This window comes from Coregonus lavaretus (assembly GCF_964263955.1).
Source record: "Coregonus lavaretus genome assembly, chromosome: 38".
Classification (NCBI taxonomy): Eukaryota; Metazoa; Chordata; class Actinopteri; order Salmoniformes; family Salmonidae; genus Coregonus; species Coregonus lavaretus.
In genome coordinates, this window is record NC_140025.1 from 14,859,053 (window position 1) to 14,881,408 (window position 22,356).

At 48.4% G+C, this 22,356-nt stretch overlaps 1 protein-coding gene across 1 annotated transcript in view; it reads right to left on the reverse strand.

Moving 5' to 3' along the window:
• Positions 1-22,356, reverse strand: part of LOC311111988 (parathyroid hormone 2 receptor-like) — a 52,537-nt gene that overhangs the window by 14,276 nt on the left and 15,905 nt on the right. The window contains exons 5-10 of the mRNA XM_084154939.1: positions 21,573-21,667; positions 13,424-13,607; positions 9,062-9,215; positions 8,725-8,785; positions 8,230-8,296; positions 1,464-1,558 (exon numbers count right to left, since the gene is read on the reverse strand). Coding sequence (XP_084011065.1) covers positions 1,464-1,558; positions 8,230-8,296; positions 8,725-8,785; positions 9,062-9,215; positions 13,424-13,607; positions 21,573-21,667 — 656 coding nt within the window. The remainder of the gene's footprint in view (positions 1-1,463; positions 1,559-8,229; positions 8,297-8,724; positions 8,786-9,061; positions 9,216-13,423; positions 13,608-21,572; positions 21,668-22,356) is intronic.

Consider the following 22,356-nt stretch of genomic DNA (forward strand, 5'->3'; position numbering starts at 1 on the left):
AGTTCCGCAATAAGTTTGAGCTAATATTCTATAAAAGGAAGAGGAGCTCAAGCAGCAGAACATTTGAGGTGCCGGTACTCCGCTCCGGTGAGCTCCAGCCCAAGTCACACTTTCCAAAAACAATCCCCTCAACAGATTTGTGATAAAAATGTAAATAGCCAACGATGATTACACATTGCAATCTGAACGTTAACATCAACATCGAGCCAACGTTTGCATCTAAATTGTTCAAAGACGCTCAGCAGTTTTTAAAAATGGAATAAATCACAGCTAGAGAAAGAGAGTTAGATGAAGTTGAAGTAGAGAGAGGGAGAGAGCAAGAGGAAAACAAAGTCTGCATCCCAAATGGCAGCCTATTCCCTATATTGTGCACTACTTTTGACTAGAGCCTTATCAGTGATTATCCCATCCACACCTGTGGGAATGGAGTGGCTCAAGAGGCGACCTGGATCTGAAGTATTGTCTGTTGTTGTGTCTGTTTACTAATGACTGACAGGAGTTTTACCCCCTCAGCCTTCAGCCTTGGCACAGAACTGCCAACCAACACATCACCCCAGACAGGAGTGGGAATTAAACAAAGACTCAGGCAGCCCTATAGGGACGGCTTCACAGCTTGTCAAAATGTGTCTTGCACTTAGATATGAGAAGAGCATGTACAAACACATTTTCTGGGACACAGAGCTGTCAACCTCTGCAGTGAACAGAGTAGTCAGGAAGTCCAGCAGCATCATCAAGGACCCCACTCACCCCAGCCACGGACTGTTCACTACCGAAACGGTTCCTGGCCCAACGCTGTTAACCGCTAGGCTACCTGCCGACCACAACTGGGTTTAATATGCTAAAGATTAGTTCAGACCAGTGGAGGCTGCTGAGGGGAGGACGGCTCATAATAATGGCTGGAATGGAGTCAATGGAATGGTATCAAACACGTCAAACACCTGGTTTCCATGTGGTTGATACCATTCCATTGACTCCATTCCAGCCATTACTATGAGCTGTCCTCCCCTCAGCAGCCTCCACTGGTTCAGATTGGGTGTTGGCGTAAAAATAAGCTTTTTGCCTGACCGCAATGCATTATGGGAGTCATGTTCAATTAATATTTTCCAATACACATATTACAAAATAAAAGATGCATTCTCTGATGGCTCCGATGCAATACATTTAATAAATAGCAACATTTTGACAGCTACGCTGCCTTCATCAGGGTTTCATACACTCTAAATTCATAACAAAGCCTGTATCCTCAGCCTCAGTAAATTACATGAAAGGTTTGCAAACACAAACACATGGATCATGAATATAAAAGAAAATGATTAAATTAATCAAAGGCACATTTAGAATAAGCTATTTCTATAAAAGGCAAATTTACTGAAAAGTGGTATTTATCGAATGTTTTTTTCCTGCAAAATCACATAAATGAGATTGACTAAAGCAACAAGGCACTAATGAGACACCAACGCTACCTGCATTGCTTCCGAGTGTCATATCTCCCAGCATTTGTCTCTCTGATTTTTGTGGCCAGCACTCGCACAATATTCACAAACAAAATAAAGTTGAGCTGAAAAACAAAACAAAGCAAGCATGATTCACTGGTCATTGTAGTAGGCCTACCATTCTGTAGGTGACATGGTCAGATTGTCTCATTGCATCAATGTTCTTAAGGTCCAAATACTGTAAATCCAAATGTATTGTAATGGACCAGAACTGACCCATGCAGGCATCAAATAACATGAAATCAATGTGAATCTATTACAATTTCACATATTCCATTGTCACTTAATAGGTTGGGAAATAGAGTTGCAAAATTCAAATTACTTTCCCAAAATTCCCAGGTTTTCCAGAAATCCTGGTTGGATGTTTCCCGAATCAGGATGGAATAAGCAGGAAATCCAGAATCCTTCCAAACAGGATTTAGGGAAAACCAGGGAATATTGGGAAAGTTACCAGAATTTTACAACTCTATTGGGGTATCAAATATATTATTCTTCTGTAGCATTTCCTCACAGATAATATATGACAGAGACAGAGGGAACTGAAGGCTTAGCCTGCAGCTGCACTCTGATTCACTCTGGTCCACACAGTCTGACTGTCCGGATCTGCACTGGGTCCCTGAGGAGTAGATGTCAGCCAGTCAGTCTGTCCTCTGAAACTCCTTCTACTGAACTAAACCCACTAATCATTATAATATAATGAGAGGCTCTATCAGCACATCATTTAAAAGGTCTGAACCACTGCTTTGGCATTCTCACTCTCTGGAGCCTGGATAGAAAAAAGAATTGTGCAGTACCCGTGGTCTAGCTCCCGGCTTAGACATACACAGTGCATTTGGAAAGTATTCAGACCCCGTGACTTTTTCCACATTTTGTTACGCTAAAATTGATTAAATTGTTTTTCCCCCCTCATCAATCTACACACAATACCCCATAATGACAAAGCAAAAACAGGGTTTTATATTTTTGTTATATTTATTTTAATAACGGAAATATCACATTTACATGAGTATTCAGACCCTTTACTCAGTACTTTGTTGAAGCACCTTTGGCAGCGATTACAGCCTCGAGTCTTCTTGGGTATGACGCTACAAGCTGGGCACACCTGTATTTGGGAGTTTCTCCCATTCTTCTCTGCAGATCCTCTCAAGCTCTGTCAGGTTGGATGGGGAGCGTCGCTACACAGCTATTTTCAGGGCTCTCCAGAGATGTTCGATCGGGTTCAAGTCCGGGCTCTGGCTGGGCCACTCAAGGACATTCAGAGAATTGTCCCGAAGCCACCCCTGCGTTGTCTCGGCTGTGTGCTTACGAACATTGTCTTCTTGGAAGGTGAACCTTCGCCCCAATCTGAGGTCCTGAGACGCTCTGGAGCAGGTTTCCATCAAGGATCTCTCTGTACTTTGCTCTGTTAATCTTTGCCTCGATCCTGACTAGTCTCCTAGTCCCTGCCGCTGAAAAACATCCCCACCGCATGATGCTGCCACCAGCATGCTTCACCGTAGGGATGGTGCCAGGTTCCTCCAGACGTGACGTTCAATCTTGGTTTCATCAGACCAGAGAATCTTGTTTCTCATGGTCTGAGAGTCTTTAGGTACCTTTTGGCAAACTCCAAGCGGGCTGTCATGTGCCTTTTACTGAGCCAGCAGTAAGTGGAGTAAGCACTGGAGTGTTTTATGCATTGCTGCGTACCGCTCTATTGCTGAATAAAACATTTATTCTGTGATTTACCCTCCTGCGCCTGACTCAGTCCAAAATCACCCGCTACAGAATGACACACCCAACAGCATGGAGTCAGCAGGAAACGGGAATATGCCTGGAGTCGTGGAGCGGGTCCGGGAGCATTCCAACATGCTAGCCAGCTTGGGCAAAGCGATGGATCGGGTTCTCCAGGTCGTCTTGACGCCTGGAGAGGAGAGGACCTGACCCTTCGAGACCAGCTGAGCGACCAAATCCAGACACCCACACCCCAGCACCCAGAGGGAATCACCTATCCCGACCGAGGGAGTACGACGGGACAGCGGCCCGCTGCCAGGGATTCCTCCTGCAGCTGGACCTCTATTTTCGCACCATCAGCCCGGCTCCCTCGGAGCGGGAGAAGGTGTCTGCCCTCGTCTCCTGCTTCTCGGGGAAAGCCCTGGAGTGGGCCAAAGCGGTCGGGAGTGAAGGAGGAGACGCGTTGGACAACTATGGGGCGTTCGCTCGCCTCTTCCGGGTAGTCTTCGATCATCCCCCTGAAGGAAGAGAGGCCGGCGAGCACCTGGTCCATCTGAGGCAAGGGACGAGGACCGCGCAAGACTTTGCCCTGGAGTTTAGAACTATAGCGGCGGGGTCCGGGTGGAACAAGCGGGCCCTCATCTACCACTTCCGGTGCAGCCTGCGGGAGGACGTCTGAAGGGAGCTAGCCTGCCGGGATACCATGTTGACTTTCAACCAGCTGGTGGACATGGCCATCCGGTTGGACAACCTGCTGGCTTCCAGAGGACATCCTGGAAGGGGCCTGCCTGTTTCACCCCCCTGCAACCCGGATTACATTCCGATGGAGCTGCGTGGTGCAACGATCTGGGAGAACGGAGGACGACAGATCCAGTGTCACTCTTGTGGCAAGAGAGGACATTCTGCTGCACGTTGTCGTCAGAATTCTTCTGGATCTGGAGGCGGCAGGCAGGGTACTCTCGCGTCACCCCAGGTAGCGTAAACCCACACTCGTTCAGAGCCCTCTGCTGCGCACTTCACCATACACGTCAACTTCCCTGAGCACACGGTAGTTCCCCAGTATAAGGCGCTGGTCGATTCAGGTGCAGCTGGGAACTTTATGGACAGGTCTTTAGCTAATAGGTTATGTATCACATTGGTTCCCCTACCCATTCCATTGCCCATCAAAGCACTTGACAGTCGACCAATAGGGTCAGGTTTTGTTAGGGAGGTTACAGCACCAGTCACGATGATTATGCAGGAGACCCATAGGGAGCAAATCACTTTTTATATTATTGAGTCCCCTGATTTCCCTGTTGTGTTGGGTCTTCCCTGGCTCGCACTACACGACCCCACCTTCTCATGGCCACAAAGGGTTCTCACGGGGTGGTCGCGAGAGTGTCAGGGTAGGTGTCTAGCTGTTTCCATTGGTGCAACCACGGTGGAAAGTCCAAACACTACCTCCACCGTGCACATTCCCCCTGAATACCTCGACTTGGCGCACACGTTTTCCAAAATGCAGGCGACCAAATAACCACCTCATCAGGCGGGGGATTGCGCGATAAACCTCTGGTTAGACGCTGTGCCTCCCAGGAGTTATGTCTATCCCCTGTCGCAGGCTGAATGGAGGCTATGGAGACATACGTCCCTGCGCCAGGGGTTCATACGTCGCTCCACTTCACCCGCCTCCTCAAGTTTATTTTTCGTGAAGAAGAAAGACGGAGGTCTGCGCCCTTGCATTGATTACCGGGCACTTAATCAAACGACCATTCGCTATAGTTACCCTCTACCACTCATCTCCTCTGTTATCGAATCAATGCATGGGGCGCGCTTCTTCACGAAATGAGATCTCCGGAGTGTGTACAACCTGGTGCGTGTCCCGGAAGGGGACGAGTGGAAGACAGCATTCAGCACAACCACTGGGAATTACAAATAGCTGGTGATGCCGTACGGGTTGATGAATGCTCCATCCGTCTTCCAGTCCTTTGTGAACGAGGTGTTTCGTGACATGCTTGGTCGCGGTGTGGTGGTCTACATCGATGACATTCTGGTGTATTCCGCTACGCGCGCCGAGCATGTGTCCCTGGTTCGCAGAGTGCTGGGCCAACTGTTGGAACATGACCTTTATGACAAGGCAGAAAAGTGTCTGTTCTTCCAACAGTCCGTCTCCTTCCTCAGATCCCACAGCTGTTGGCTGTTGTCAGAGCCCTGACCGCGTGGAGGCACTGGCTCGAGGGGGCGAAACACCCTCTCCTTGTCTGGACTGACCACCGTAACCTGGAGTACATCCGGGCAGCGAGGAGGCTGAACCCTCGCCAGGCCAGGTGGGCCTTGTTCTTCACCCAGTTTGATTTCACGTTGTCATACATACCAGGTACTAAGAATGTGAAGGCAGACGCACTGTCACGGCTGTACGCCACAGAGGAGAGGCCCATAGACAACACCCCAATACTCCCGGCCTCCTGCATTGTGGTGCCGGTAGTGTGGGCAGTGGACGCGGACATAGAGCGGGCGTTATGCACAGAGCCATCTCCACCTCAGTGCCCAGCTGGGCTGTGGTATGTGCCGTCTCTTGTCTGTGATCGTCTGATCTATTGGGCACACACGTCCCCCTCCTCTGGTCACCCAGGTATCGGCCGTACAGTGCACCGCTTGACAGGGAAGTACTGGTGGCCTACCTTGGCTAAGGACGTGAGGGTGTATGTCTCCTCCTGCTCGGTGTGCGCCCAGAGTAAGGCACCTAGGCACCTCCCAGCGGGTAAGTTACATCCCTTACCATTTCCACAACGGCCATGGTCCCACTTGTCGTTTGATTTCCTAAATGATCTTCCCCTCTCTCAGGGTAACACCACCATCCTGGTTGTTGTGGACCGCTTTTCTAAAGCCTGCCGCCTCCTTCCTCTGCCCGGTCTCCCCACGGCCCTGCAAACTGCGGAAGCCAAGTTTACTAACGTCTTCCGGCACTTCGGGGTGCCAGAGGACATAGTGTCTGACCGGGGTCCCCAGTTTATATCTAAGATCTGGAAGGCGTTCATGGAACGTCTGGGGGTCTCGGTCAGCCTGACCTCTGGGTTTCACCCGTCTAATGGGCAGGTGGAACGGGTGAATCAGGATGTGGGTAGGTTCCTGCGGTCCTACTGCCAGGACTGGCCGGGGGAGTGGTCGGTGTTCTTGCCAGGGGCCGAATATGCCCAGAACTCTCTCCGCCACTCCTCCACTAACCTATCTCCATTTCAATGTGTTTTAGGTTATCAGCCGGTCCTGGCACCGTGGCATCAGAGCCAGACCGAAGCTCCTGCGGTAGATGACTGGTTTCGGCGCGTGGAGGAGACGTGGAACGCTGCCCACGTCCACCTCAAGCGCGCTGTGTGTCGCCAGAAGCCCAACGCTGACCACCACCGCAGTGAGGCCCCGGTCTTTGTACCGGGTGATCGGGTCTGGCTCTCGACCCGGAATCTGCCCCTCCGCCTGCTCTTCTGGAAGCTGAGCCTGCGGTTTGTGGGGCTGTTCAAAGTCCTGAGGAGAGTAAACGAGGGTACGTATAGGTTACTACTCCCTCCTGATTACTGTATTAACCCCTCGTTTCACGTGTCTCTCCTCAGGCCGGTGGTGGCTGGTCCGCTCCAGGAGTCTGAGGTGCGGGAGGTCCCTCCTCGCCTTGCTCCGCGTCCTCCTGGCCGTCCCCGAGGCCGGTGCCAGCGCATTGCAAGGGGGGGGGGGGGGGGGGTTACTGTCACAACTTCCTCCGAAGCTGCCTCCTCTCCTGTTCGGGCAGGCTTCGGCCTTTCGTCGTCACCGGCCTTCTAGCTACTGCCGCGTCTCATCTCATCATTCTATTTGTTTTGTCTTGTTTATTATACATCTGGTTCATATTTCCTCATCAGTACCTGTATAAGTATTCCCTCTGCCCCCCCTTGTCTTTGTTTATTGTGGAGGTTACATTAGCTCGGTGGAGCTATATTGTATTGTGTATCGCCGGGATATTCACCCGTGTGCCTTGTTTTCCCCAGTGCACCGTTTTTCCGCACTGGAGTGTTTTACGCATTGCTGCGTACCGCTGTATTGCCAAATAAACCATTTATTCTGTGATTTACCCTCCTGCGCCTGACTCCGTCCAAAATCACCCGCTACATTATGTAAATAAGGTATCTGTTTTTTTATTTTTAATAAATGTGCAAAAATGTCTAAAAACCTGTTTTTGCTTTGTCATTATGGGGTATTGTGTGAAATGAGGGAAAAATAATAATTTCATCAATTTTAGAATAAGGCTGTAATGTGGAAAAAGTCAAGGGGTCTGAATACTTTCCGAATGCACTGTATTCCTCTCTCTGCCGGATACTGGGTTTCAATCCCCACTCCAACCGTTGAATCTGTTAATCCCACCTGCCTGTCGCCCCCTCTGTCATTTCGGTCTCAATAAAGATAAATAAATAAACAAGATTCTGGGCATTGATACACAGCATATCAAATTAACTCCCTCACCATTATCTCTAATCATGTAATTTCAACCATGATATCATTGAACTTGTATCATCAAAGGTTTGGATGAGATTACATTTTAATCGTAAGGCAGGGCTGTAGACTGTATTCCATTTGGATAACCTAAGTCCTTGGTCCACCTCATGCGGCAGGTTAAGAGCAATAGTATTGAAAGAGATGGAAATGTATGTATCTCTGCTGAGGCTGAGCCGGTGGTGTCAGTTTGAGAGTGTATACACTAGGCTTAGGTACTCAGGTAGGGGACAGTTATACTGTACACTAGGGAGTCACTATGGAGCAGGGACAGGTATACTGTACACTAGGGAGTCACTATGGAGCAGGGACAGGTATACTGTACACTAGGGAGTCACTAGGCCACTAAGGAGCAGGAGGAAGGTATACTGTACACTAGGGAGCTGTATAGAAAATAAAAAGCTTTTTTTTAAACCAAGATATGAGTTAGCAATGTAACTTTCTAGTAATGGATGCAAACTACCGGATTCTGGCTATGAATGATGAATTAGGGAGAGGCATTATCATGTTTTTTACTGCAATTGATGTCACTTACACCAATGGCTGTAAGGATGGGAACTTGATAGATCCATTTAATGTTACCCGCACTTAACTCCCAGCATCTGTTTAGAGAGAGAGAGAGAGAGAGTGAGATTAGAGTACATTTGTACTGCAGGAGTTCCTTACTGCTCTCAAAACAGTATGTCGTCGTGCAACAAACGTGTAGTCTCTCTTGCCAGACTCAGGGCGCTCCGCATGCACAGCGGCTGTGAGAAGAGGCTAAAAAAAGTGTAACGTTGTCGTGTCAAAGGTGTACAGCTGCAACAATAAGGCAAGTAGGCCGCTGACTGTGACTGAGAACAAGAGTACTGCATCATATCGGCGCTCCTATTTCCAAACCAGATGATTGCGGGGAGCCTACACAGCTGATGCAGTTCATCTCAACAGGGTCCTGCATGCTACGCTGGGCTCCTCTCCTGTGTTGCTGGAGGTGTCTGTGGAACATGGATATGGTAGGTGAAGGAGGAGGTTGAGTGTCACTCTCACCCACCGTGCGTCTGCCAGCGTTGCCCGGACAACAGCCCAGGCGGCGACAAAGAGAGCAGGGACACCTGGAATTAGAGAGGACAATGATTGATTACTGCGGTCTCAAGATCTTACAAGATTCAGTATGCTGAATACATTTAATTGATACTGGCAAGAGCAGTGGGATTTTTTATTCTTTTAAGATATTAAATTATTCCCATGCACCTGCAACAAGCAAACTGATATGTGTGAGTGCTTTTCCTGTTTTGAATAACAGCTATATTAACAGGTGGCCGTCAACAACATGAGCGCTGTGGTGATTGGATGACTGCATGCGTTTCTAAGACGGCAGAGCAGCTCACCCCATCCAATCATGGTAAAGCCCCACAGGTATTTGGTGTCCGAGTAGAAGGCCATGAAGATGAGGCTGTGGAGGTACAGCCCCTCTACCAGGATCCAGTAGTAGTTGGTTGCCAGGAAATAAATGAAGAGCAGCACAGTGATCTTGCATCCAACCTGGTAAAAACAACAGCTTGTTAAAACATCCTGTAGTGCAGAGCTGTGGTCCAGTGGTAACACTTTCGGCTCCATACACATACAGTATGCACCCCCCCTGCCGGCAACCAGGGTTCAATCCCTGCATGCTCCCTTCTCACTGTGTCTCCTCCTCGTCACTTATCTCCCACTCTAATCTATCTGTCAATAAAGCACAAATGAAAGGATGTGATTGTTAGCCTAGCCACACGAGCTGAACCACACAGAATGCTTTGTGACGACAAAACATATCCCGACTGATTGAATTATTAGTCATAGTAGGGATATCAGATGTGTTGGTGCCTACAGTTTTAGCTGCAAACAGATGTTTGTTCATCTATGCACAAATTGTCACATCTGTATTATGTTTGTCATGATTTACCTGCTGAGTGAATAGTATTTGTTTTTCTAGTAATACAAACTAGATAGTTAACTAAATAGTATGTTTTTCTAGTAATAATAAATTAAGTTCTCGGAAAAGAAAAACCTTTGAATGTTATTCTCTTTACCTGATGTTGGTCTGTCGTGATGATGGATATTTGTATAGAGAGTTCAGTTCAAGCTAAGGATTATGAGGACGACACAGAAAATGACTGATGCATTGTTGTTTTCTGTTAAAGTCATATGGCGTTGCCACCGCAAGGTCCTCAACATTATCAAAAACATTGGTTACTTGCGGCAGCGATCTACATGCACGTATAGGAGTGACATGGGTTTGAATCCCCACCCCAGCCACTTTCTCCCCTCCACAAACTATACGTCTACATTCTGAACTATCTAAATAAAGATACAAATATGGAAAAAGACAAGTCTCTGGGCCTGTCTGAATACCCCTACTTGCGTTCTAAATAGTACTCTGATTGGGTATGCAAAAACCGAAAGATATATAGTATGTGACATTTCTAAAATGTATGCTGTAAACGCCAGGATTTCATATATCTAATATACATTCACTAGGATGAATTCGTTGCACACTGAAGAGAATTGTCTTTCTAGACTCACGTGTTTGACTACAGCTGATAATCAGAGTACCAAAATGAACGAATGGCGGGAAACAACACAATTGACTATCGCCCCATAGCACTCACTTCTGCCATTATGAAGTGCAGTCTAGTTAAGGAACACATATCACCTCCACATTACCCGACACCCTAGACCCACTGCAATTTGCATACCGCCCCAATAGATCCACGGATGACGCAATCGCCTGCACACTGCCCTATCCCATCTGGACAAGAGGAATACCTATGTAAGAATGCTGTTCATTGACTACAGCTCAGCCTTCAACACCATAGTACCCTACAAGCTCATCATTAAGCTCAGGGCCCTGGGTCTGAACCCTGTGCTGGGTCCTAGACTTCCTGGCGGTAGGCAACAACACCTCCACTACGCTGATCCTCAACACAGGGGCTCCACAAGTGTGCATGCTCAGCCCCCTCCTGTACTCCCTGTTCACCCATGACTGCGTGGCCACGCACATCTCCAACTTAATCATCTAGTTTGCTGACGTCACAACAGTGGTAGGCCTGATTACCAACAACAACGAGACAGTCTACAGGGAGGAGGTGAGGGCCCTGGCGGAGTGGTGCCTGGAAAATAACCTCTCCATCAACGTCAACAAAACGAAGGAGCTGATCGTTGACTTTAGGAGACAGCAGAGGGAGCACGCCCCCATCCACATCGACGGGGACGCAGTGGAGAAGGTTAAAAGCTTCAAGTTCCTCGCCGTACACATCACTGACAATCTGAAATGGTCCACCCACACAGACAGACAGTTCTTCAGGAGGCTGAAGAAATTCGGCTTGGCCCCTAAGACTATCACAAACTTTTACAGATGCACCATTGAGAGCATCCTGTCAGGCTGTATCACCGCCTGGTACGACAACTGCACCGTCCACAACCGCAGGGCTCTCCAGAGGGTGGTGCGGTCTGCCCAACGCATCACCGGGGGCACACTGCCTGCCCTCCAGGTTATCTACAGCAGCCGGTATCACAGGAAGGCCAAGAAGATCATCAAGGACCTCAGCCACCCGAGCCACGGCCTGTTCACCCCGCTATCATCCAGAAGGCGAGGTCAGTATAGGTGCATCCAAGCTGGGACCGAGAGACTGAAAAACAGCTTCTATCTCAAGGCCATCAGACTGTTTATATAGTCACCACTAGCCGGCCTCTGCCCAGAACCTGCCCTGAACTTAGTCACTGTCACTAGCCGGCTACCACCCGGTTACTCAACCCAGCACCTTAGAGGCTGATGTACATAGAAATTGAACACTGTTTTACCCACTTCATATGTATATAGTGTGTTATAGTCATTCTTCAAATAGTCACCCTTTTTCTTGATGACAGTTTTGCACACTCTTGGCATTCTCTCAACCAGCTTCATGAGGTAGTCACCTGGAATGCATTTCAATTAACAGGTGTGCCTTCTTAAAAGTTAATTTGTGGAATTTATTTCCTTCTTAATGCGTTTGAGCCAATCAGTTGTGTTGTGACAAAGTAGGGGGTGTATACATAAGATAGCCCTATTTGGTAAAAGACCAAGTCCATATTATGGCAAGAACAGCTCAAAGAGGCAAAGAGAAATGACAGTCCATCATTACTCATGAAGGTCAGTCAATACGGAACATTTCAAGAACTTTTAACGTTTCTTCAAGTGCAGTCGCAAAAACCATCAAGCGCTATGATGAAATTGGCTCTCATGAGGACCGCCACAGGAATGGAAGACCCAGAGTTACCTCTGCTGCAGAGAATAAGTTCATTAGAGTTACCAGCCTCAGAAATTGCAGCCCAAATAAATGCTTCACAGAGTCACAGACACATCTCAACATCAACTGTTCAGGGGGGACTGTGTGAAACAGGCCTTCATGGTCGAATTGCTGCAAAGAAACCACTACTAAAGGACACCAATAAGTTGAAGAGACCTACTTGGGCCAAGAAACACGAGCAATGGACATTAGACCGGTGGAAATTTGTCCTTTGGTCTGGAGTCCAAATTTGAGATTTTTGGTTCCAACCGCCGTGTCTTTGTGAGACGCGGTGTGGGTGAACGGATGATCTCTGCATGTGTAGTTCCCACCGTAAAGCATGGAGGAGGTGGTGTTATGGTGTGGGGGTGCTTTGCTGGTGACACTGTCTGTGATTTATTTAGAATTCAAGGCACACTTAACCAGCATGGTTACCACAGCATTCTGCAGCGATACGCCATCCCATCTGGTTTGGGCTTAGTGGGACTATCATTTGTTTTTCAACAGGACAATGACCCAACACACCTCCTGTGTAAGAGCTATTTTACCAAGAAGGAGAGTGATGGAGTGCTGCATCAGATGACCTGGCCTCCACAATCCCCCGACCTCAACCCAATTGAGATGGTTTGGGATGAGTCGGACCGCAGAGTGAAGGAAAAGCAGCCAACAAGTGCTCAGCATATGTGGGAACTCCTTCAAGATGGTTGGAAAAGCATTCCAGGTGAAGCTGGTTGAGAGAATGCCAAGAGTGTACAAAGCTGTCATCAAGGCAAACGGTGGCTATTTGAAGAATCTCAAATATAAAATATATTTTGATTTGTTTAACACTTTTTTGGTTACTACATGATTCCATATGTGTTATTTCATAGTTTTGATGTCTTCACTATTATTCTACAATATAGACAATAGTAAAAATAAAGAAAAACCCTTGAATGAGTAGGTGTGTCCAAACTTTTGACTGGTACTGTATATATATTTATACTCCGGACTCCGACAGTGATTACCCTAATATTGATATATTTCTTAATTCCATTATTTAACTTTTAAATGTGTGTGTATTGTTAGATATTACTACACTGTTGGATCAAGGAACACAGGCATTTCGCTACACCCACAATAACATCTGGTAAATATGTGTACGCTCCCATGTAGCTCACTTGGTAGAGCATGGCGCTTGCAACGCCAGGGTTGTGGGTTCGATTCCCACGGGGGGCCAGTATAAAAAATGTATGCACTCACTAACTGTAAGTCGCTCTGGATAAGAGTGTCTACTAAAATGTAAATGTAATAATATTTGATTTAGATTTTCGATGTGTATTTATCGACCCCCCTATGTTGTGCTGTTATTTATTTTTCTTTGCGATGACACTTGAGAGCAAGCATTGAAGTGCATTTCATACAACAAACTGACCTTGAAGTTGAAGGGAAGAACATTATTGTACTCACAAACTGGGAGTTGTCAACGGGCATAGCAGAGATGGTCTTGTAGTTGTCCATGAGAGCTGTGTCAAACTCCTGCAGACCTCCGTTGGTGTGGACCACCTTGTCTTTGACAAAGATGCTGGCGGCACGCAGCATGAAGGACACAAATAGGTGCATGTGGATGTAGTTCCTAGTGCAGTGGAGGCGTCTGCATGGCAGGCAGACAGGGGTAAAACACTCAGGACTCAACAATCTATTCAATCAATGAAATGTATTTTATTAAACCCTTTTACATCAGCAGTTGTCAAAAAGTGCTTTACCCGGCCTAAACCCCAAAGAGCAAGCTAAGCATTAGCAAAAGCACAGTGGCTAAGAAAAACTCCCTAGAAGGAAGAAACATAGGTAGAAACCTAGAGAGAAATTCTATGCATCTATATTTTTGTTTTGGCATTCAAACCTAGTTTATCGTGTTGAGAGGAATTTGGAAATGTACTGTTAATACATATACATTATAAAACCTAACTGCTTTGAGTAACCTGAATTGAATAAAATAACCTGAATTTAGTAAAATACACTCAATTCCACGTTTTTTAAAATCAAAATGGTTCACCGCAATCAGTTTCCTCAGACCATTTGAGTTTGTTTTACAGTGTACTGTGTTTTTTTATAGCATCTGTGATGAAATACTGAGGGAAGATGATTGAGAGTAATACTTTCTTCTCTAATTGCATTCATGACTGTCATGAGCCTCTCACTCCACCGGGTTACCACCTTAATTTTCTTCCACTCTGCTCACCACTCTCTCTACTCAGCCTAACTAGCTCCACCTGTCCCTGCTCTGCTCTGCTCTAATTACTCTGCCAGCTGCGCTGCATTACCCACTACCTCTCCCAGTATTTAAGGCCCTGTCTTTCAGCTCTCCGGTGTCAGATCGTCTGCAAAGCTCACACCCGGAACCTGTTTGCTCGCGCTTCTGGCTCACCCTGGTTTTGTGACCCCGGACCTGCCTGATTTTTGGATACTCTTCTGCCCCAGGAGATCCAGACCTGCTTCTGCCATATCGACTCCTGACTACTCTTCAATCCCGGTAACTCTGACCAGCCTTCTGCCTTGCTACTACGTATTTTGGATTTCCCTTGAACTGTACTGCTGCCTTGTTTCATTCCGCCCTGTTGTGTCTGTGTCTCCCCCCCCCAGGACTTCTGGACCACCCACCACCGGCTTCATAGGACGCATCGCTGCCACTGGGGGGGGCACAGACCCAGCACATTGGACGGGATCCCTGTTACCCCTGGAGCCTTCATTCACTCCCTACTTCCCTTTTCCCTTAAGTTTTAATAAACTTTCTGGTGTGACGCAATTGTGGTCCTCTGGTCGTCTGTCTGAACCGTGACAGTACGATCTGACCATTATGGACTCAGCGCACACTTTCCCCGACATGGAAACCGATGAGCATGAGCAGCAGTTCCAGCAGCAGCAACAACAACTCGCCATGATCATTCAACTCCTCACCAACCTTACCCCAGCCAGTCTGCCCACCAGCCCTGCCCCCGAGTTACCTGTCCCGGTCATTGCAGCCGCTGCTCCGGAACCCAAGATTGGAAACCCCGAGCGGTTCAACGGCGACTCAACCCAGGTCCGGCCATTCCTGACTAGCTGCCGACTTCAGTTCTCCTTGCAGCCAAGGACCTTCGCCACGGAGGTGGGCTAAAGTTGGGTATGCCATCACTCACCTGACGGGCCGAGCTCGACTCTGGGGAACAGCAGAGTTCGAACGTCAAACCCCCGCATGTGCAACCTTCGACCTGTTTGCTGAGGAGATGCTGAAGGTGTTTGACCTGGATTCACCAACCGCAGAGGCGTCTCGTGAACTGTTCAGTATTCGACAAGGCAGACGTACAGTCGCAGACCATTCCATCGACTTCCGAACCCTGGCTAGACGAAGTTCTTGGAACACACCATCGTTGGTGGACGCGTTCTTCCATAGTTTGGCTGACTATATCAAGGACGAGTTGGTCTCCCATGAACTGCCTTCCACTCTTGATGAAGCCATCGCACTGACTGTCAGGATCGACAGAAGGATACAGACCCGTCGTCGTGAGAGGGGGCGCCAAGGTCCACCTACTACCGGCATTCGGAGAGATCCGACTGGGCTCCTGTCATCTACTGCCACTCACCCAGGTCAGCTTGATCAGTCTGAGCCTATGGAGATTGGGCGAGCCTCTCTCACTCCTGCAGAGCGCCAGCGCCGCTTCACCTCAAACCTCTGCCTCTATTGTGGAGGTGATGGACATCGTGTGGTAACCTGCCCTTTAAAGGGCCGAAGCTCACCGGGCATAGGGGGAGTCCGGTTGAGTTCAATGACCATCCAGTCCTCCGACCGCAAACCCCTGCTGCAAGTTCACCTCCGCCTCTCTGACTCAACTCACACCCTGGCTGCTCTGGTGGATTCTGGCGCCGAAGCCAACATAATGGACATCAAGCTGGCACGCCAACTGGGACTGGAGAACCTCCGTTTGACACCTCCTATTCCTGCCCGGGCACTGGACGGACACTTACTCGGATCGGTCACTCATGTCACGGCCCCGGTCTCGATGGGTCTGTCCGGAAACCATCAAGAAACTATCCAGTTTCACCTGCTCCCCTCTCCAGGCCAACCCCTCATCCTGGGTTACCCATGGCTCCGCCGGCACAACCCTCAGCTCGACTGGGTGACCGGGGTGATCAGGGAGTGGGGAGAGGACTGCCACCGAACCTGCCTGCTTGCTGCCGCACTACCCCCTCGGCCAGTACCTACTAACTCCGCTCCTGACCTCTCCAATGTCCCAGAATGCTACCATGGTCTCAGAGAGGTGTTTAACAAAGCAAGAGCCACATCTCTGCCCCCTCACCGACCGTACGACTGTGCCATCGACCTCCTCCCTGGAACAGCCCCTCCAAAGGGTCGTCTTTATTCGTTGTCTGCTCCTGAAAGAAAGTCCATGGAGGACTACATCAATGGCTCTCTGTCCGCAGGATTAATCCGTTCATCTTCATCTCCTGCTGGTGCTGGCTTCTTCTTTGTGGGGAAGAAGGACGGATCTCTTCGCCCCTGCATCGACTACAGGGGACTCAACGACATCACAGTGAAAAACCGTTACCCTCTGCCTCTGCTCACCTCTGCTTTTGAGTTGCTCCAGGGAGCCACTGTTTTTACCAAGTTGGATCTCAGAAACGCTTACCACCTAGTGCGGATCCGGGAGGGAGATGAATGGAAAACCGCATTCAATACACCAACAGGCCACTACGAGTATCTGGTTATGCCTTTTGGCCTCACCAATGCTCCTGCTGTGTTCCAGGCTCTAGTGAATGATGTACTGCGGGACATGTTAAACAAGTTTGTCTTCGTTTACCTGGATGACATCTTAATCTACTCCAGAAACCTGTCTGAACACACCCGCCATGTCCAGCAAGTCCTTCATCGTCTTCTGGAGAATTCCCTCTACGCCAAGGCAGAGAAATGTGAGTTTCACGTCAAGACAGTGGCCTTCCTGGGGTACATAGTGGCAGAGGGAAGTATCCAAATGGATCCTGCCAAAGTATCAGCAGTCACTTCATGGCCAGTTCCGGAGAACAGAAAGAAGCTGCAACAGTTTCTGGGGTTTGCTAACTTCTACAGAAAGTTTATCCGGAACTACAGTACCGTTGCTGCCCCTCTCACTGCTCTAACCAGCACCAAGCAACCCTTCACCTGGACCCCAGCAGCCGACAAAGCCTTCAGTACCCTCAAGGTGAGGTTCACCTCCGCTCCCATCCTCCAGATGCCTGATGTGGACCGGCAATTCATTGTGGAGGTGGACGCCTCGGATGTGGGAGTTGGTGCTGTGATTTCTCAGTGGGCTGCGGAGGATAGGAAGCTCCATCCCTGTGCCTTTTTCTCACGTCGGTTGTCCCCCTCTGAGTGCAATTACGACATAGGGAACCGTGAGCTGCTGGCTGTGAAGCTTGCCTTGGAGGAGTGGCGTCACTGGCTGGAGGGGTCCACCATTCCATTTCTCGTTTGGACCGATCATAAGAACTTGGAGTACATCCGCACGGCCAAACGGTTGAACTCCAGGCAGTCCCGCTGGGCCCTGTTCTTCACCAGGTTTAATTTCACTCTGTCATACCGGCCTGGATCACGCAACACCAAGCCAGACGCCCTCTCCCGTCAATTCCAGAAGGATGACACCCCCTCCAAGGACCCTGTGTCGATTCTGCCAAGTCCCTGCATCGTTGCAGCTCTGACCTGGGCTGTTGAGGAACAGGTGCTGGAGGCTCTCCGTAACCAGCCAGGTCCCAGCACTTGCCCAGCTGACCGCCTTTTTGTCCCCGAAGACCTGAGGTCCCAGGTCGTTCAGTGGGGACATGACTCCCGCCTAGCTTGTCACCCTGGCTCCACCCGCACTTACAACCTGCTCGCCCAGAGGTTCTGGTGGCCCTCTCTGAGAAAGGATGTACGGGAATTCGTCCAAGCCTGCCCCATCTGCAACCAACACAAGTCGTCCTGCCAGCCCCCAGCCGGATTGCTGCAGCCCCTGCCTGTGCCCAGACGTCCCTGGTCTCACATCGCCCTTGACTTTGTCACGGGGCTGCCCCCTTCAAGTGGCATGACCGTCATTCTCACCATAGTTGACCGTTTCAGCAAGATGGCACACTTCATTCCCCTCCCCAAGCTCCCAACCGCCAAGGAGACCGCCCAGGTGGTCCTGGAACACGTCTTCCGGATCCACGGACTGCCAAAGGATGTAGTTTCTGACCGTGGTCCACAATTCTCCTCCGCTTTTTGGAAGGAGTTCTGTCACCTGCTGGGAGCCACAGTCAGTCTGACTTCCGGATTCCATCCCCAATCCAATGGGCAGTCAGAGCGGGCTAATCAGGAGCTCGAGAAGGCACTGCGATGCATGACTTCACGCAACCCCCACTCCTGGTCGCAGCAATTGACATGGGTGGAGTACGCACACAATTCACTGACCTGCTCTGCCATCGGTATGTCCCCTTTCCAATGTGTTTATGGATACCAGCCTCCTCTATTTGCCAGCCAGGAAGAGGAGGTTACTTGCCCATCTGCACTTGCTTTTGCCCGTCGATGTCGCCGCACCTGGTCACAAGCCCGAGCCACACTCCTCAGATCCGTTGCCAGCTACACTACCGGGGCCAACCGTCGGAGAATTCCTGCTCCCACCTACCATGTTGGTCAAAGGGTGTGGTTGTCATCGAAGAACCTGCCACTCAGGGTGGAGTCGCAGAAGCTGGCACCTCGGTTCATTGGCCCATTCCCTATCATAAGAGTGATTAGCCCAACTGCTGTCCGGCTCCAACTGCCTAATTCCCTGAGGGTGCACCCCACTTTCCATGTGTCTAAGATTAAGCCCATCCATGAGAGTCCGCTGGTCCCTGCTGCGCCTTGTCCTCCTCCTCCACGGCTCGTCGATGGTGGTCTGGTTTACACCGTCCGCCGCCTGCTTCGGTCCAGACGGAGGGGTAGGGGTCTCCAGTACCTCATTGACTGGGAGGGCTATGGACCTGAGGAAAGGACCTGGGTGCCAGCTAGTCGGATTGTGGATAGGACTCTCATCACCGCTTTCCACCAACGGCATCCTGATCAACCTGCAATCCGTAGGGGCCGCCCCAGAGGGGTCCCTGACCGTCCTGCCCGCTCGGCTTCCTGTCCTGTGCCTGATCCTGTCTCGGGACCTGTCCCATCTCCCGACCACGGCCCTCCGGCTTCCTCCGAGGATGAGGACGTTCACTCGGACCGTTCGGAGGAGTTCTAGCCCTCCTCCGGCTCCCCTCCTCCCGCCCGGCGTGGTGTTGCTCTTGGGACTTCTGGGGCCGTCCCTTGGGGGGGGGGGGTTCTGTCATGAGCCTCTCACTCCACCGGGTTACCACCTTAATTTTCTTCCACTCTGCTCACCACTCTCTCTACTCAGCCTAACTAGCTCCACCTGTCCCTGCTCTGCTCTGCTCTAATTACTCTGCCAGCTGCGCTGCATTACCCACTACCTCTCCCAGTATTTAAGGCCCTGTCTTTCAGCTCTCCGGTGTCAGATCGTCTGCAAAGCTCACACCCGGAACCTGTTTGCTCGCGCTTCTGGCTCACCCTGGTTTTGTGACCCCGGACCTGCCTGATTTTTGGATACTCTTCTGCCCCAGGAGATCCAGACCTGCTTCTGCCATATCGACTCCTGACTACTCTTCAATCCCGGTAACTCTGACCAGCCTTCTGCCTTGCTACTACGTATTTTGGATTTCCCTTGAACTGTACTGCTGCCTTGTTTCATTCCGCCCTGTTGTGTCTGTGTCTCCCCCCCCCAGGACTTCTGGACCACCCACCACCGGCTTCATAGGACGCATCGCTGCCACTGGGGGGGGCACAGACCCAGCACATTGGACGGGATCCCTGTTACCCCTGGAGCCTTCATTCACTCCCTACTTCCCTTTTCCCTTAAGTTTTAATAAACTTTCTGGTGTGACGCAATTGTGGTCCTCTGGTCGTCTGTCTGAACCGTGACAATGACATTGACAACTCATAATGAAAATCATTGATATGTTGGATTCACATATCCAACTCAACCAAAAATCTAAGTTTAAGAATAGGACTAAATCTAGTCTAATTAAACTTTAAATGCACATTAAATAAAGTTTAATTTGATTTAGTCCTATTCTTTAACTTGTACAAAGCGTGTTTTGCTCTGTTATTAGGGAATTATGGTAGTCCTATTCTTTAACTTAGATTTTTGGTTGAGTTGGAGATGTGAAACCAACATATCAATTATTAATTTGTAGACAAACTGGGAATAAGGCCAGACTAAGTCAGTGGCACAAAAGATACATCTCATTAAATGTTGATATTTGGTTGTGTTGACAACCAAACACAATTCAGTTTTGCAATACAGTAAATAGCCTGTTAACTTTTCGACAAGTTAACAAATGATATGTTGGATTCTAAACCAAAAATAAAGGTTAAAGAATAGGATTATGCCAGTGGCTCAGATGAAACTATCCAAGCATTAGATATCCTTTAAAATGTTGATATTTGGCTGTGTTGTCAACCAAACAAAATTCAATAATAATTTTGTAATACAGCAAATAGCCTAAAGTTAAGGTTATCTTATAAACTAATGTAACAGTGTTTATTCAACCTTAAAATTAGTAACACGTCCATGGCCAAATTTTGAGGTTAGCCTACTGTAACTATAAATGTCTTCTTATGTAATCAAAGAAAGTGTACATGTTCAAGATAGCATGCAAAGGTCGCAGGTCTGTGGAGATCTTTACAATTGCTATAATAATCTGTGCAGAATCTTGAACAGCATTGATCACTTGCAATATGTACTTTTCATGTAATCTCATATGCAATCCAGATCATTTGGATGTACTATTAGATGAAGCATAGTGATAACACATTAACTTATTGTATAAATACAAAATATATGACATTGTATTCCCATTTGTTGTGCTTTTAAATGGTTGAAAGCGCAGTGATAACACATTTAGATGACAACTAAACCAAAATTCTAACATTGTTTTTCCATTGGAATTTGGTTGTACTTTTAGATGGTTGAAAGCATAGTGATAACACATTGGGAATTCAACAAACCTCTGGCAGTTTTTTTGAGTGGGTGAATAAAGATTGAAATCTCATTGATAAACGTCTCAACCAAATATTACCCAAATTTCCACGTTGAAATGACATGGTGTTCCCAGTGTGTCTTCAGGTAATGCATTTTTTTTTCATCTTGGTGATGGCATATCCCAGAGAATTTGGAGATGAGTCAAGAGGATTGGCCAGGATATTTACTTTTACTTATCATTTATTGTGAGGCTGTTTTTGGAAAATGGTGATGAACAGATGAGGCCCAGTGCTGTATGACATCAGTGGCATTTACACAGGTGGATAGAGCAGCAAAAATGTTTCATTGAAGTGAACCCTGATCCTAGGGAACATGTCTGTTCTGCAATGGTCTATGCGTCTCCTGAAATTACTTATGGCTATACATCTGTGCCCCAATAATGTCCTTTCTCCCAAAGTCTGCACTTGTTCACTTCCTTTCATAGACTGAATAAGAAAAAACAAATATTTGTGAGGAGGAGTACACAAGTGCACACTTCTGGAGAAAGGACCAAATGTTGGGACACAAGGCTGTCTTACCTGAAGTAGCCTATGATGACAATGGCCCCTAGAAGAGAGATGAAGGACAGCGCATATCCAATGGTGTACATGACGTACAGCCGGTCAAAGAAGTCCTGCTTGAGAGAAATTGATATCTTACAGGCCTGTTACACTGTTCACGCCGGCTGTTACAGTGAGGGAAAAAAGTATTTGATCCCCTGCTGATTTTGTACGTTTGCCCACTGACAAAGACATGATCAGTCTATAATTTTAATGGTAGGTTTATTTGAACAGTGAGAGACATAATAACAACAAAAAAATCCAGAAAAACGCATGTCAAAAATGTTATAAATTGATTTGCATTTTAATGAGGGAAATAAGTATTTGACCCCTCTGCAAAACATGACTTAGTACTTGGTTGCAAAACCCTTGTTGGCAATCACAGAGTTCAGACGTTTCTTGTAGTTGTCCACCAGGTTTGCACACATCTCAGGAGGGATTTTGTCCCACTCCTCTTTGCAGATCTTCTCCAAGTCATTAAGGTTTCGAGCCTGACGTTTGGCAACTCGAACCTTCAGCTCCCTCCACAGATTTTCTATGGGATAAAGGTCTGGAGACTGGCTAGGCCACTCCAGGACCTTAATGTGCTTCTTCTTGAGCCACTTCTTTGTTGCCTTGGCCGTGTCTTTTGGGTCATTGTCATGCTGGAATACCCATCCACGACCCATTTTCAATGTCCTGGCTGAGGGAAGGAGGTTCTCACCCAAGATTTGACGGTACATGGCCCCGTCCATCGTCCCTTTGATGCGGTGAAGTTGTCCTG